Genomic DNA, 14,337 nt, shown 5'->3' with positions numbered 1-14,337 from the left:
GTTCTGACATAACAGAAAAAAGTGAAGTCACGTACACCAGTGGGTATGAAGGGGCTGCTAACCCTTGCCGCAGGTGATTTGAGGGTTTCGTTAGATAAGGGCCGGTTGGCCTTGTTGGTTCTGGTTTATAAGCCGGGTTTTGGTTATGTTCTTAATGTTTATACATGGCTCTTGGAAAAAGGCGGATCTGACTCCCCGAACTTAGCACGACTTTTAGGCACTTTAGCTCATCTTATACATGGCCCAATAACATGAAAATAGTCTCTTGGAACGTTAAAGGGCTGAGATCCCCACAGAAACGGACCAAACTTTTACGACACATGAAAATATTGCACCCAGATCCCGTGGCCCTATTACAGGAAACTCACCTTACCGAGCCGGAGTTTAAGTATTTGAAAAAATTCTGGGTGGGTCAGGTTTTTGGCTCGTCGGCAAGGGAGGGTAAGGCGGGAGTTATAATTTTGGTAAATAAAAATTTTGTGTTTACACTGGTGTCCCAGGAGCGGGATGACGAGGGCCGTTGGATCCATCTAGTGATGGAGCATGCAGGGGAAAGCGTCAGTATTCATAATGTGTATGGCCCAAATACGGTTAACACTGGTTTTTTTGGTCATTTGGAAACCCAACTCCAGCAGGATCGCACTAGGTTTTTGATTCTGGGGGGAGACCTTAACACTGTGAGGTCTTCAAGGGAAGATAGGAGCGCAGGGACTAGTTCGCAGAGAAATAGAGATAGGATCTTGCCCGACTTTTTAAGACAAACGGCCCTAATAGATGCGTGGAGGAGTCTACACCCAGATGCGCGGGAATATACACATTTCTCCCATGTTCATCAGTCATGGTCGCGTATTGATTACTTGCTAGTTAGTGACGCATTATCGCGGCGTTTACGTGAAGCGACAATTGAAGATCTAGTCATTTCGGACCATGCTCCGGTTACCATTACCTTGGCCGACACAGTAGCTAGAGGAACGGATTTTATCTGGAGGTTTCCCGCCTTTCTGGCAAAGGACGAGGGCTTTATACAGAAGCTTAAGGGGTGGTGGATGGAATTTGATGGGGATAATGTATCGCATCGCTCGGAACCATCATTGTATTGGCGTACAGCCAAAGCGGTAATACGAGGGAAAATCATGCAATATATGTCTAATCTTAAACGTAAGACGACCGAAGGATACAAGGCAGCGAGCGACAGATTACGGTGTGCATACACAGCATTCCTGCATGCTCCATCACTGCCATTGGGGGAGGAATGGAGGGAAGCCAAGCGACAGTTTGATCAGTGGTTAGACAAAAGAGAGAGTATTTACCGGTCCCAATTTGATGCCAATTTAAGGCGTTTCGGCAATAAAGCGGGCAAATTATTAGCGCGATTAGCAAAAGGGAGGTATGCACCGTCGCACATATCAACACTTAACGAATCAAATGGAACTCCTACTTCAGACCCAAAAAAAATCAACACCATATTAAGTAAATATTACCAAGCCCTTTACTCAGAAACACCCATAGATCTCCAAAAAGGGAGGGAATTTTTGGAGAAGGTGAAGCTGCCAGGGTTCACCCAGGAGCAAAATGGTCACTTGAGCGCAGAGATTACATTAGAGGAAGTCTGGAGCGCCATTAAGACCTTATCTAACGGAAAGGCCCCGGGTCCGGATGGATTCACAGGGGAGTTTTTTAAATCTCAGAGAGGAAATAAGCCCTACCTTGGTGGCATATTATAATATTCTACTAGGCACGGGGGCTTTACCAGCAGAGGCTAAAGTAGCGCATATAAAGGTGCTACCCAAAAAGGGGAAGAATCCTCTTGACCCGGGGTCGTACCGTCCCATTTCGCTGATAGACCAAGATCAGAAATTGCTCACAAAAATTCTGGCCAATCGGCTGGCTATGTATCTACCCATACTGGTGGGAAAGTCCCAAGTAGGCTTTGTAAAGGGCAGGGCAGCAGTGACAAATCTACGCAAGGTGTTGACGGTGCTAGAAACAGTCAGGCATGATCCCCAGCCAGGTACCAGGCCGGCACTATTAGCGCTAGATGCAGAGATAGCCTTTGATAACATACAATGGGAATGCCTGGGGATGGTGCTAGACAAAATGAACATTCAGGGTGACTTCCGGGTCTTCCTGAAGGGAGTCTACAATAGCCCGCAAGCACGTGTTCACTCCTCAGGGTTCCTATCAGATCCCTTCCAATTACATAAAGGAACACGACAGGGTTGCCCCCTATCACCCCTGTTATTCAATCTGGCATTGGAACCTATGGCTAGATACCTGGAGGAATCGGATATGTTCAGAGGCATTCAAGTAGGGTCTTGTGCAGTGAAATTAGCCCTGTTCGCTGCTGATGTCATACTTTTTATGTCGAATCCTCAAGAGCATTTAGGGAAGGTTTTTAAATTTTTACAGGAATTTGGGCAATGCTCGGGATATAAAGTCAACATAGCTAAGAGCGAACTGCTGGAGTTGGGCAGGCCATTGCCTAAGACCTTTTGGCAATCCTTGGGTTGTGGGATATCACCGGTTGAGCACTGCATTACTTATCTGGGTATCAGAATAGGGAGGGCACCAGACACTCTGTATGGCCTAAATTATCCCCCGTTAATTAAAAAAATACAAGCGGAACTCACTAGATGGGGCCAATTGCCGTTGTCCCTCCTGGGAAGATGCCATCTGATTAAGATGGTTAGTTTCCCCAGATTGCTATACCCCTTTCAAACACTTCCTCTCTTATTGAAGCATGTGGATGTCTCGAAACTGACGGCTTCATTCACTAAATTTATATGGGCAGGAAAAAGGCCGCGCATAGCACTTACCAAGTTCATGATGGGTAAACAAGAAGGGGGTGTGAACTTTCCGAATGTCAGGGGTTATAACGTGGTCTGTCTTTTTCGCCATGTAGTAGATTGGCTTCATGGGACAAGCAATTATTCCAATTTAGATCTGGAAGGGGAGTATGCCTCACCCTGGAACCTGAAAGCTTTGTTACATTGTAGAATCGCTTCTCTTCCGTGCCGTCTCAAAACCTCCATTGTATTGAGAGATACAGTTCTAGCTTGGAAAGTGGTACGTAAACAGTTTGGGCTACCTCACCTGGTCTCGAAATATATGCCGTTAAGCGGATATCCAGAGTTTTTACCGGGAATAGACAAGGGGGACGGAATTGCCTCATGGGGGAGGGTAGGCATGGGCAATGCAGGGGATCTTATGCACACAGAGGAAAAGAGGTGGTTAACTGGGGAGGAAATCACCACTAAACTCAAACCCATAGAAGGTAGGGTCAATTTTTTTGCAAGTACTTCAGGTACGAGCATTTTGCACCTCCAGGCTCAGGGATGTGAGTAAGGAAGCTACTCCGCACACTCTGGATGAGGTCATGGGTCCAACAACTGGGCGGGCGACCATTTCGGGGCTGTATGGGGCATTGAGAAATGGTTTTGTTCGGCCGCAATCAAGGATTAGTTTTAAAAGCTGGGAACGGTGGACTCAGGATCCAGATATAGGAGAGACCATACTGGGGGGTTGGGAGACGGTACGGAAGAGTGTGATAAATGAGAGCTGGAGGGAAACCTATTTTAAGTTGATGCATGCAGCTATATATGGCTTTAATATTCTGCCTTCACAATCTTTCCCTGACCGCATTACAAGTTGTCCCAAGTGCAATACACCACTGACGAATTTGTGGCATGGAGTGTGGGGGTGTGTACATACGAAACGATTTTGGGGGATGGTACAGAAATATATTGAGGACCATTGGAAAACGAATCTCCCAATGACGCCGCAAGCGCTACTATTCCATCAGGCGCGGCCGCCGGAGGAAGAGGGGGCTCGAGGAGTGAGATCACCTCCCGGTAGCTTTGAGATGCCTCCTGAGTAAATGGCTAGAGGCAGACATGCCGGGATTAGAAATGATTGTGTCGCGGCTGAAACAGTTATTGGTTCTTGAGAGGGTGGAGGTGGAAAGGCGGAAGGAAACGGGAACCAAGAAGCTATTTGATAAGTGGCAAACATTCATAGAATCGCAATGTAAAGCAGCCGAAATAGCGGAAATTGTTAGGCCCTTCCAGTACACAAAGTGGTATTGTACACAGCTCTTGGCAGGCACTTTAGGGGGGTTGCAACTCTGAATCAGCTGGGGGAAAAAGGATGAGTAGAAATTTATTGATGACCTAAGTCGTGTCGGGGTTGGGGGAAGTCATGTTTTCGGTCCATCTGAAGATAGACAATTATGCCATGTTCATATGTTTATGTGTTATGTTGAATTTAATTCAAAGTTAATTCAATAACGGCTGAATGCTGCGCACTCATGATGTAACTTTTACGTGAAATGTTTGTAAGAAAATGTGAAAACTGATAATAAAAAGGATATTTAAAAAAAATAAAAAAATAAATCCCCTGAAAACACCAGTGCCCATGTAGATAGTGCCGCAATGTCCCTGTAGATCATGCCACAGTGCCCACATATAGTGACCTAGTGCCACAGCGCCCATGTAGATAGTGCCACGCTGCCCACATAGTGCCACACTGCCCACATATAGTGACACAGTGCCCATGTAGATAGTGCCGCTCCCCCCTCCCTTGTAGATCGCAACACCCTCCCTCCCTTGTAGATCGCAACACCCTCCCTCCCTTGTAGATCGCAGCACCCTCCCTCCCTTGTAGATCGCAGCACCCGCCTTGTAGGTCGCAACCCCCCCTCCCTTGTACATCGCACCGCTGTAGCTGCCACTGGGAGCTTAATCCCCGGCCAGAGATTGCTGACACTTTGGCCCAAGGGATTCAGCTTCTAGTGGGAACTGCAGCGGTGCAATGTACAAGGGAAGGGAGGTGGGTTATGCAAGGGGAGTGCTACATACTAGGAGTCTCCGCTTCCCCACGGAGCTGCTGTCCCGCACTGTATCATTTTGTGTACATCTGTCACGCTCATGAGAATGTGGCCTAACAAAGGTATACTGGAGCTTCCCTTTAACATTTTTTCCTAGAACACTGTCTAGTTTGGCTTTGTTTTGCTTTGAGTGTGTATATGTTGTGTGTTCTTTTTATTGTAAAATTTATATCCGTTTTTTTTTTTCTTTTTTTATTTTTTTCTTTACAGGCCAACATTAAAGATCTGTCTCAGATACTGAAGAAGATGCCACAATATCAGAAAGAATTAAATAAGGTAAGTTCTGGCATGTTGTGTGGCATCTTCTCCTTTTTAAGCACCATTTTGTGTTCGGCTCAGTTCACATCTCGTCTTTCAGTCACGTCTGACGTATACACCAGGTGTATTCTCTGACGAATACGTTGACGTTCCCATAGCCCCCTATGCACCTTTTTATTAAATATTCAAAAACCCTCTTTTTCCATCTTTCCCTAAAGTAATTTAAAAATAAAACATAATTGGTATCACCGCGTCCGTAAAAGACAGAACTACTTATATAAAGCGTTATTTAACCCGCACAGTAAAGAAAATACCAGAATTTTTTGGTCACCTTAGCTCCCCATAAAAATTGATCAACAACTCGCATGTACCCCAAAATAGTACCAAGAAACTACAACTCGCCCTGCAAACAAGCCCTTATACCGCTCAATCGGTACATAAACAACGTTATGTCTGTCTGAATATTGTGACACAAAAGATTTAATCTTTTTTTATTTTATTTTTTGTAAAAGTGGTAAAACATTAAAAAAAAATATATATATATATAAATTGTACATCGCCGTAATCTTATTGACCCACGCTAAGGAATGGCACTTTCTCATTCCACCCCACACTGAACAATTTTTTCCGTTTCACAGTACGTTAAAGGGTAGATAAATGGAGCCATTAAAAACTACAACACGTCCCGAAAAAAACAAGCCCTCATTTGGCTATGTCAAGGGGTTAATGTGACTGCTAGGAGGTTAAAGGGGTTGACTGGCTTAGGTTATTTAAAAAGAAATAAAAAATTCTATAACATCCTGAGATACGTTTTATTGTCATGGGACCCTTCTAAAGGGTTGTCCAAGGTAGGCAACCCTTTTTAAATGACGTCTTGAAGTGGGTTTCCCTTTTCATCATTTTGGTAATAGGAAATGTATAGCTTTCGGTTGAAAAAGTGAAATGCAATAGGTTTGCCTTTCTAAGGTATTCTTTTTCGGACGTATTGCTGCCGTTTTTTCATTTTCACATGACGACTACCTCTGCCATAACAGTTTATTGCATTGAAACCTGTCTATGTAATATTTCCTCCTTCTCTCAGTACTCCACCCACCTTCACCTGGCAGAGGACTGCATGAAGCGTTTCAAAGGCGGTATAGACAAACTGTGTGCTGTAGAACAGGTACGTCTGTCATGGGATCGTTTTAAGATTTGTTGACTAGCCTTGGGCCCTTTAACCCCTTAGTGACCACTAATACGCCTTTTTACGTCGGTCACTAATGGGCTTTAGGCTAGGCTGACGCCTTTTCACGTCAGCCTAGTCTAAGTGCTGCACGGGTCTCCCGTGCAGGCAGGAGCCGGGGCTCTGCTGTCTGATGACAGCTGAGCTCCTGCTCCAACGCCCACGATCGAAGTTTACTTCGATCGCGGCCGTTTAACCCGTTAAATGCCGCCGTCAATAGCGACCGCGGCATTTAACTTTGTTTACAGAGGGAGTGAGCTCCCTCTGTCACCCATCGGCGGCCCGCAAATGAAATCGCGGGTCTCCGATGGGGTGTCATGTCAGCCGGGGGCTTGATAAAAGCCCCCAGGTCTGCCCTGGACATATTCGTGTTCGGACGCGCCGGAGGCACGTCCTAACAGATTGCCTGTCAGATTTACACTGACAGGCAATAATGCTCTGGTATACGAAGTATACCAGAGCATTATAGCAGCGATCGGAAGATCGCACAGTAAAGTCCCCTAGTGGGACTAATAAAATAAGTCATCAAAGTGAAATAAAGATTATTAATAAAAAGTACAGTAAAAAAAAAAAAAAAAAACATTTTTTCCCATAAAAAGTGGTTTTATTTAGTAAAAGTGTAAAAAAAAAAAAAAAAAGTACACATATGTGGTATCGCCGCGACCGTAATGACTCCATTAATAAAGTTAATATGTAATTTAAACCGCAAAGTGAACACCGTAAAAAAAAAAACGCAAAAAACATGCCCCCCAAAAAAGTCATAATAAAAATGAATCAATAAGTCCCATGTACCCCAAAACAGTACCATTCAAAACTACGTCTTGTCCCGCAGAAAACAAGCCCAAAAAATCACTACATTGATGGAAAAATAAAAAAATTACGGCTCTTGGAAAGCGACGATGCAAAAGCAAATAATTTTAGTTCAAAAGTGTTTTTATTGTGCAAAAGTCGTAAAACATAAAAAAACCTCTACATATGTGGTATCGCCGTAATCGTACCGACCCATAGAATAAAGGTAACATGTTATTTACGTCGCACAGTGAACGGCGTCAATTTAAAAACGCATAGAACAATGGTGGAATTTCAGGTTTTTTTTTATAATCTCCCCCTAAAAGGTTAATAAAAGTTAATATAAAAACTATATGTACCCAAAAATGGTGCCATTAAAAAGCACAACTAATCCCGCAAAAAACAAGTCCTCATACAGCTATGTAGACGAAAAAATAAAAACGTTATAGCTCTTTGAATGCGACTATAGAAAAACGAATAAAATAGCTTGGTCATTAAGGCCTAAAATGGGCTGGTCACTAAGGGGTTAAGATCGTAGAAGTGATATTCTAAATATATACAAGGACCGTAAGAAAGAAGTGGCACATGAACTGTGCAGCGGACTAAGGGGCACCATTTACAGTAAGAGCAGTTACTACCTGATGTGGCAGGACATTACAATGACTGGAGTACATTTTCTTATTTTTATTTTTTTACTGTATAAGTAATAAGTGTGAAATTGACCCCAGAAAATCATTCTAATGCCTTTGTGCAGGAATAGTGAGAAAAAATGGGCTACAATTGTACGTGGGATTGGGGGTTGGGTTTGTTTTACTTTCTGCTAGATCACACAGTTAGGACTGAAGAAGGTGCATGTTCCCAATAACACATTCTGCAACCCAAACACACGATTGTCCTCATCATTATCCTCTTCTTATAGGACTTGGCCATGGGCTCCGATGCCGAGGGTGAGAAATTAAAAGACCCCATGAAGATTATTGTTCCTGTGCTACTGGATCCAGCTGTCAAACCTTATGACAAAATTCGTATTATCGTGCTATATATTTACCTGAAGAACGGTATGTGCCCACATAGAAGTCTTTTTTTTTTTTTTTTTTATCTTTTGGAAGCCCTCCACACCGAAAAATCTGCCTCAAAACTGCTTCAGGAATTTTGAGGCAGATTTTGACCTGGCAATAAACGCCACAAAACCGCTTTGGGAGGTCAAAGACAGAAACGCCAGAAGAAAGGGCATGATGCTTTTTCCCGCGAGAAATCAATGGGAGGTGTGTTCAGCCGTTTGTTTTGTTTTTGGCGCGTTTTCAAACTCTGTGTGAACAGGGCCTAAGTGTTCCCACATTCTATAAATAAAGCTAGTTGAAATGAACACTATACATATGTGTGCACACTAATTTGGTCCCTGATATCCGGGGACCACATGGGTAGGAATTCATATGGATGGAGGTATGAGTACGTATCTTTGTGTGTATGTGTTCCTTATCATGGATTACTATTTGTTAACAGACGGCCCTGTTCTTATTGCCGCAGTCCTCAATATCTGCTCCCAGCACCAATTTACTGCAGGGGATATATAACAAAGAATGAGAACATATATGGGAGATGTATAAAATCTTGTACAAAGTAAAAGTGGCAGAGTTGCCCATGGCAACCAATTAGGTCGCAGCTTATATTTTCCAAGGGGCTTCTGAAAAATTAGAAATGGAGTCTGGTTGCTATGGGCAACTACTCCGTTTTTCCTCTGCTCCATTTTGAAATCATATCGCTCATAGTGCTCACTTCAGCCAGAATCTGAGGACCCCTTTAACTTGAGATTTTTTTTTTTTTTTTGTGGGAAGCCCCCTCCAAAATAACTAGCGTTAACTACCCTAAAAGTCAATGACCGACCCTTTCAAGATCTTTGAAACATGACTCCAGGAGAGCTGTTTTGCAATTTTTTTTTCCCAGGTACCTTTTGTCCTGAGGACTCCTTTTCAGCTGGATCTGCATGAGGTGACTCGGTACTTTCCGAGAGCCTTTATGTAAGAAAAGTAGACCAACAACCGTGAATGATTAGATCTTTATTCACCCACGCGTGGTCCCCGGAGTGCTGGTTTACTAATGAAGTTTTTTTTCTACTGTCTGCATATGACCTTATTTTGAATCACACCTCCGGTGGCCACATGCTGAATTACAGCATATTAATAATGTTTTTATTAAAGGGACATATGGACGTCTCTATTAGCCAGAGTGTAAAGAGCTGTTCTTGTGGACTTAAGTCTTGTCTAATACTACATGCCTGGTTGGCTGCAGCTTCCCCCTGAAAATCAGCAGATCGCTGGGGTAGCTCAGAGACAACCCCTTTAACCGTGTGCCTTCCAGGAAGTCTTCTGCACTCTCGTTAGCTAGATACCTGCTGGAAAATATCCTGACACATGAATGGCTTCTTTCTAATTCTCTTACATGTAGGTATAACAGAGGAAAATCTTACCAAACTAATCCAGCATGCCAATATACAGAGCGACAGCAACATCATTCGCAACCTGCAGCGCCTGGGAACCCGCGTGACATCAGGGGTATGCTGTTATATTCTACAATGCCTATTTTCTTGTGTTGTGTTCTGTTTAGGTTTCTGCTTTACGAAGCCTGTGCTCTATGCACAGATAGCACATGACCTATTCCCTTCTATAACCTTTCTTGTTCCAGCACCCCTTTCCCCTTGTCTTGATTGGTTTTGAGCTGGAGCTGCATGGCTTCTTGTGCATTATTCTCTTGCTTTCTGGTCTCCTAGTGTGAGGGTCCTAAAACCAGCCCGTGTAGCATGAAGAAGGGTCTTGTGTAACATGGGTCGCACTTACGGTGACCACTTCAGTAAATCGAAATGTACTGAAATAGTGGTCACCCGGGCAGAGAGTCAAGTGGTTGCTAGGCAACCTAAATTAAGAAAAAAAACTTAGATGCTAATTACACTATTTATGTAGTTACTGCAGTGGATCAACGAAGTATCATTGAACAAAGCTTTATGGTACATTATGTGAAGAAAGGCTATGTACACCATAGCAACCTTTTATTTATTTATCCAAACATCTAAAATTAAGTGAATCAACAAGCAAATGCTGTTTTGCATTTACAGCTTCTATGCAGACCTGTATGTCTCTATGGTTACAGACTACAAACAAACCCTGTGTAGTCAGAACCTACAGTCTATCCCTAATTTGTCTTGCTAAATATACATTCAATAGATCAACATGAAGTAGGGGACAAATGGAAGAAAGTATGCAGGATCAGACTACACAAGGTTTGTTTGTAGTCTGTACACACAGGCCTGCAGAAGAGCTGTAGACACAAAACTCTAGGAGATTATTAGGACTGTTTACAAAGTTAGATGCATTGGAGCAATAAAAAAAAATGGTTGGACAAGTTTATATACCCTCTAGAGGTTCTTAGAGCAGTATTAGTTTCCTTCCCTCTTGAGGAAGACCCACCCAAGACAATGAGCAGTTTGAATGTGGTGTCACTACAAACCATCATTGTTCCAAATTCCTACACTTTTATAGTCATTCCAATTTTTTTCACTATAATCCCGAACATGTCACTCAGTGTTGGTCAAACTTCTATTCTTCATATTCTAATCATTTATCTTCACTCCTGTTGTCACTGTGCCCTTGAGATCATATACCGTACGCCTCTATATATAAACAATAAAACGTCAATATCTGCTTCCCATCTCCTGCAGCAACCGTCCTCCACTCCCAACAAACCTGACAGAAAGATCCGGCCAGAGTCCACCTATCAGCTGTCTCGCTGGTCCCCAGCATTGAAAGACATCATGGAGGTACATTTACTGTTAACGTTTAATCTTGACCAAACCTCCTCCCCTCCCCTCCTCCTCTCCCCTCCTCCTCTCCCCTCCTCCCCTCCCCTCCTCCTCCAATGATTGATTTGTGGGAATCAGACTCCTGCACCAATCTGGACAATGCTGCTGCCCCTTCTTTGTTTACATAGGCACAGCAGCTTGTCCATATGGGTGTCCGGTACTGCAGTACAGTATAATTCATTCTGATTGTCGGAGTCCTGGGGTCGAATCCCCATGGATCAGAGATTCATGGCCTATCCTATCGATATTTGACTCCCGGATGGGCCTCGGTTAAGATTAATCTTCCGCTACTTTTGAGACTCTGCATTATAACCATCTCCTGCCGTTTTTGTTTATGGATCCTTTTGTAGGACGCTATTGAAGATAAGCTGGATAAGAAACAATGGCCTTTTGTGTCAGAACCCTGTAACCAAGTGGGAAGTTCTCAGACAGTGGTGAGGTGAGGAATTGTAGTCTGTGCAGGTTCTGATTATAGTTTTTTAAGTGTTTGGTCCTGGTTTTTAGATTATATTTTTTTTATACATCGGTTTCTGTTTCTCAGTGCGCGGTTCGGTCACTGGCACAAAACACGCAGCGCTGCAGAATACAGATCAGGACCGCGGCTCATTGTCTATGTCCTGGGAGGAGTTTCCATGTCTGAAATGAGATGTGCCTATGAGCTGACCAAGGCGACGGACTCCAAATGGGAAGCTCTGATTGGTAGGTTTTGTGTAGCCTCTTTTTACTTTAACTCTTGCTGATATCTTCTGTGTCTGCTAGCCCTCCGTTTTAGAGGTACCTGGAGTAGTATATTAGGGAATTGTATTATCTTCAGTTACCTAATTTCCTTGAAGCAGAAGAAATTCGACTGAAACCAGAGCTCTTTAGATTGAGCAGGGAAGCTGTAAGAAAGCCAAATTATGTTGGTTGCCCCTGGGGCTATTTACAGCAATGTATAACTCTGCATATGGGGTGCAGGCTAACCGCTGTCATGAAGAGTCTGTTGATAAGCTTCAGGGAGGCCACAGGGATGGACACACACTGTAGCTGACCGTTGCTCTTCCGTCAAGCAGGGGGCGTTCCTTTACTGAGAATATAATTAGGAATAGTAAATAATAGAACATATCTGCTGTGTATCTACAAATTGGAGTTCCACTTTAAAGGGGTTGTATCAGATTAGAAAAAAATTCTGCTTTTTCCCTCCCCACCCAAATAAAAGCCAAAACTAACAATAGAAAATAACCAGAAAAGTATAAGGCCTTGTTCGTATCTGCGCTGGAGGCGCCGTTAGGGGCCTCCGTCACAGATCCGGATGAAATTACTGGAAAAAATAGCCCACGGAAACCCGACGAGGCCCATTAAAGGCTATGGGTTTTGTCAGGTGCCAATGGTGTCCGTCATACAACCGAATCGGCGCTTCCACTATATTTGTTCTGCTCCTCTGGACAGAAGAATGGAAACACAGACGCAGATGTGAACAGGCCCTTGTGGAAAGATTTGTACTTTTTCTGTGTTTTGGACCCACGCCTGGTTTTGGCTTCTAGGTACTGCCGTGTGAAGCTGTCCTAAAAGCAGGAAGAAAGATATCGGACTGTTACTTGTCCTTTCTCATTTTTCATATTTTCACCCCCCCCCCCCCCCTCACCAATCAGAGAGGATATGTGTTCTGGTCATAATGTCACATTTAGGGGGGTGTTTTTTGTTTTTCCTAAAGGGGTAAGAAGATGAGCGGTTGCTGATCTAATCACCCCCTGCGTCTAATCGATAATCATTCTGGAGAATCTTTTCTGAGAACCCTGCATTGTGCCTCTGCTATTCCTCCTGAAAATGTATGAATAAATAGACAACTGTGTGTGATCATACCCCTTGTTATTGGGCGTGTCCAACAGTGCCAGCGATGATTGGACAGTGTCAGGCTGTTTAGTGACGCACCCTATCAACAAGGGGAATGGTAAAACCCAGTTGTCTATTTATTCATGCATTTCCAGGGAGAATAGCAGAGGCACAATGCAGGGTTCTAAATAAAAGCAGATGTAGCATTGTGATTTTATGAGGAATACTCTTTTTACTTCTTCTTTCTGCCATATTTTCTTAAAACTTCTTAAATTCACGTTCTTTTTCCTTCGGTGACTTAATCTTTGACTTCTTTGTCTCAGGCTCCACTCACATCTTAACACCCACCATCTTCCTGGATGGCCTGAAGTCTCTGGATCAGCAGCTCCCTAAGAATGAGTGAAAGAGTCTCCCATCTTTTCAAGCTCTTTGGCTTTGATCTTCGTCATCATTAATAACACTCCATAATGGCGATACCAACCACGAGGCTTCTGAGGACACCGACCATGTGTCTTCCTTGAGGACATACTCCACTTTGTGGTGTCCTCTCATCACGGAGGATCGGGACAGCTCGCTATCTTATTAAACCAGGTTTTACCAGAGCATAAGTTACTACGAGGGCCATTTTGTTTTTCATAGCTTCATTGTGTTCCCTCGTAGAAGCTTTGATCCTCTTTAGTTTTTTATGTTCTCGCAGTTTTGATGATATTTTTTCTGAAACTTTGTAACCAAGAAGATTCCTGAAGGATATTTATATTTTGATAACATGCCTTATACAACCTGATATTCTGCCTACCCTCGCCGCCTATACTCCCACAGCCACCACTGTATACCCCTCAACATTTTAATTCCATTTGCAGGATATTTTAAGTCCCACCCTTGATCTGCCCAAGAACGCCCACAAAATCTCCCAAAATTGCCAATTTTTGGGTTTGTATGTATAAGTCCACCCCTTTAAAAGGTCCTTTTTGGCGGGACAATCCAGCGAAGAACGGGATGGTTGGGAGGTATGCCACTGCAGTAATCTAGGTACACAGGGTCCATCTTCCATAGACATTTCATGCCCTCTGCTTCTCATCTGGGAAAGCTCAGGAATATTTAGTGTTTGTAAGTATTGTCCAGTGATGGGACATGTTCCTTATAGTCTATAGTGTCTTATTTGTATGTTTATTTTTGATGCGGGGGGGAAGGGGCAAATTATTTCTATGTACTTGGTGTACAGGCTGATAATCTGTGATTTGTATCTGTACAAAATGGATTATTCAGAGCAACCCCTGCTGGTCATGTTGTGTAATAAATTAGAAAATGTCTATTCCCAATCCATTCATACAGCTCATTTTCTGGGGCCCAAAACTAGGTGCAGTACAGTATATGGGTGGTTGTTTGTTATTTTTATAAGATCGCTTATGGTGATGCATCCCTTATAAACTATGTGGTTTGTGGTAACAATTCCCTAATAAATAAGATGGAGCTTTATCGATCAGTTGCTTTCAATAAATAAAGCTTTGTGACATTGAA

General features: G+C 43.2%; 1 protein-coding gene across 1 annotated transcript in view; it reads left to right on the top strand.

Moving 5' to 3' along the window:
* STXBP2 (syntaxin binding protein 2) overlaps positions 1-14,337 on the top strand; it is a 66,231-nt gene extending 51,894 nt beyond the window's left edge. The window contains exons 12-19 of the mRNA XM_075858799.1: positions 5,096-5,161; positions 6,225-6,305; positions 8,074-8,212; positions 9,600-9,706; positions 10,867-10,965; positions 11,358-11,446; positions 11,549-11,706; positions 13,143-14,337. Coding sequence (XP_075714914.1) covers positions 5,096-5,161; positions 6,225-6,305; positions 8,074-8,212; positions 9,600-9,706; positions 10,867-10,965; positions 11,358-11,446; positions 11,549-11,706; positions 13,143-13,222 — 819 coding nt within the window. The 3' untranslated portion in view covers positions 13,223-14,337. The remainder of the gene's footprint in view (positions 1-5,095; positions 5,162-6,224; positions 6,306-8,073; positions 8,213-9,599; positions 9,707-10,866; positions 10,966-11,357; positions 11,447-11,548; positions 11,707-13,142) is intronic.

This window comes from Rhinoderma darwinii, chromosome 3, assembly GCF_050947455.1.
Source record: "Rhinoderma darwinii isolate aRhiDar2 chromosome 3, aRhiDar2.hap1, whole genome shotgun sequence".
In the NCBI taxonomy this organism is placed as follows: Eukaryota; Metazoa; Chordata; class Amphibia; order Anura; family Rhinodermatidae; genus Rhinoderma; species Rhinoderma darwinii.
The sequence above is the reverse complement of the archived record's forward strand: the minus strand, read 5'-3'. Positions and strand labels throughout refer to the sequence as shown.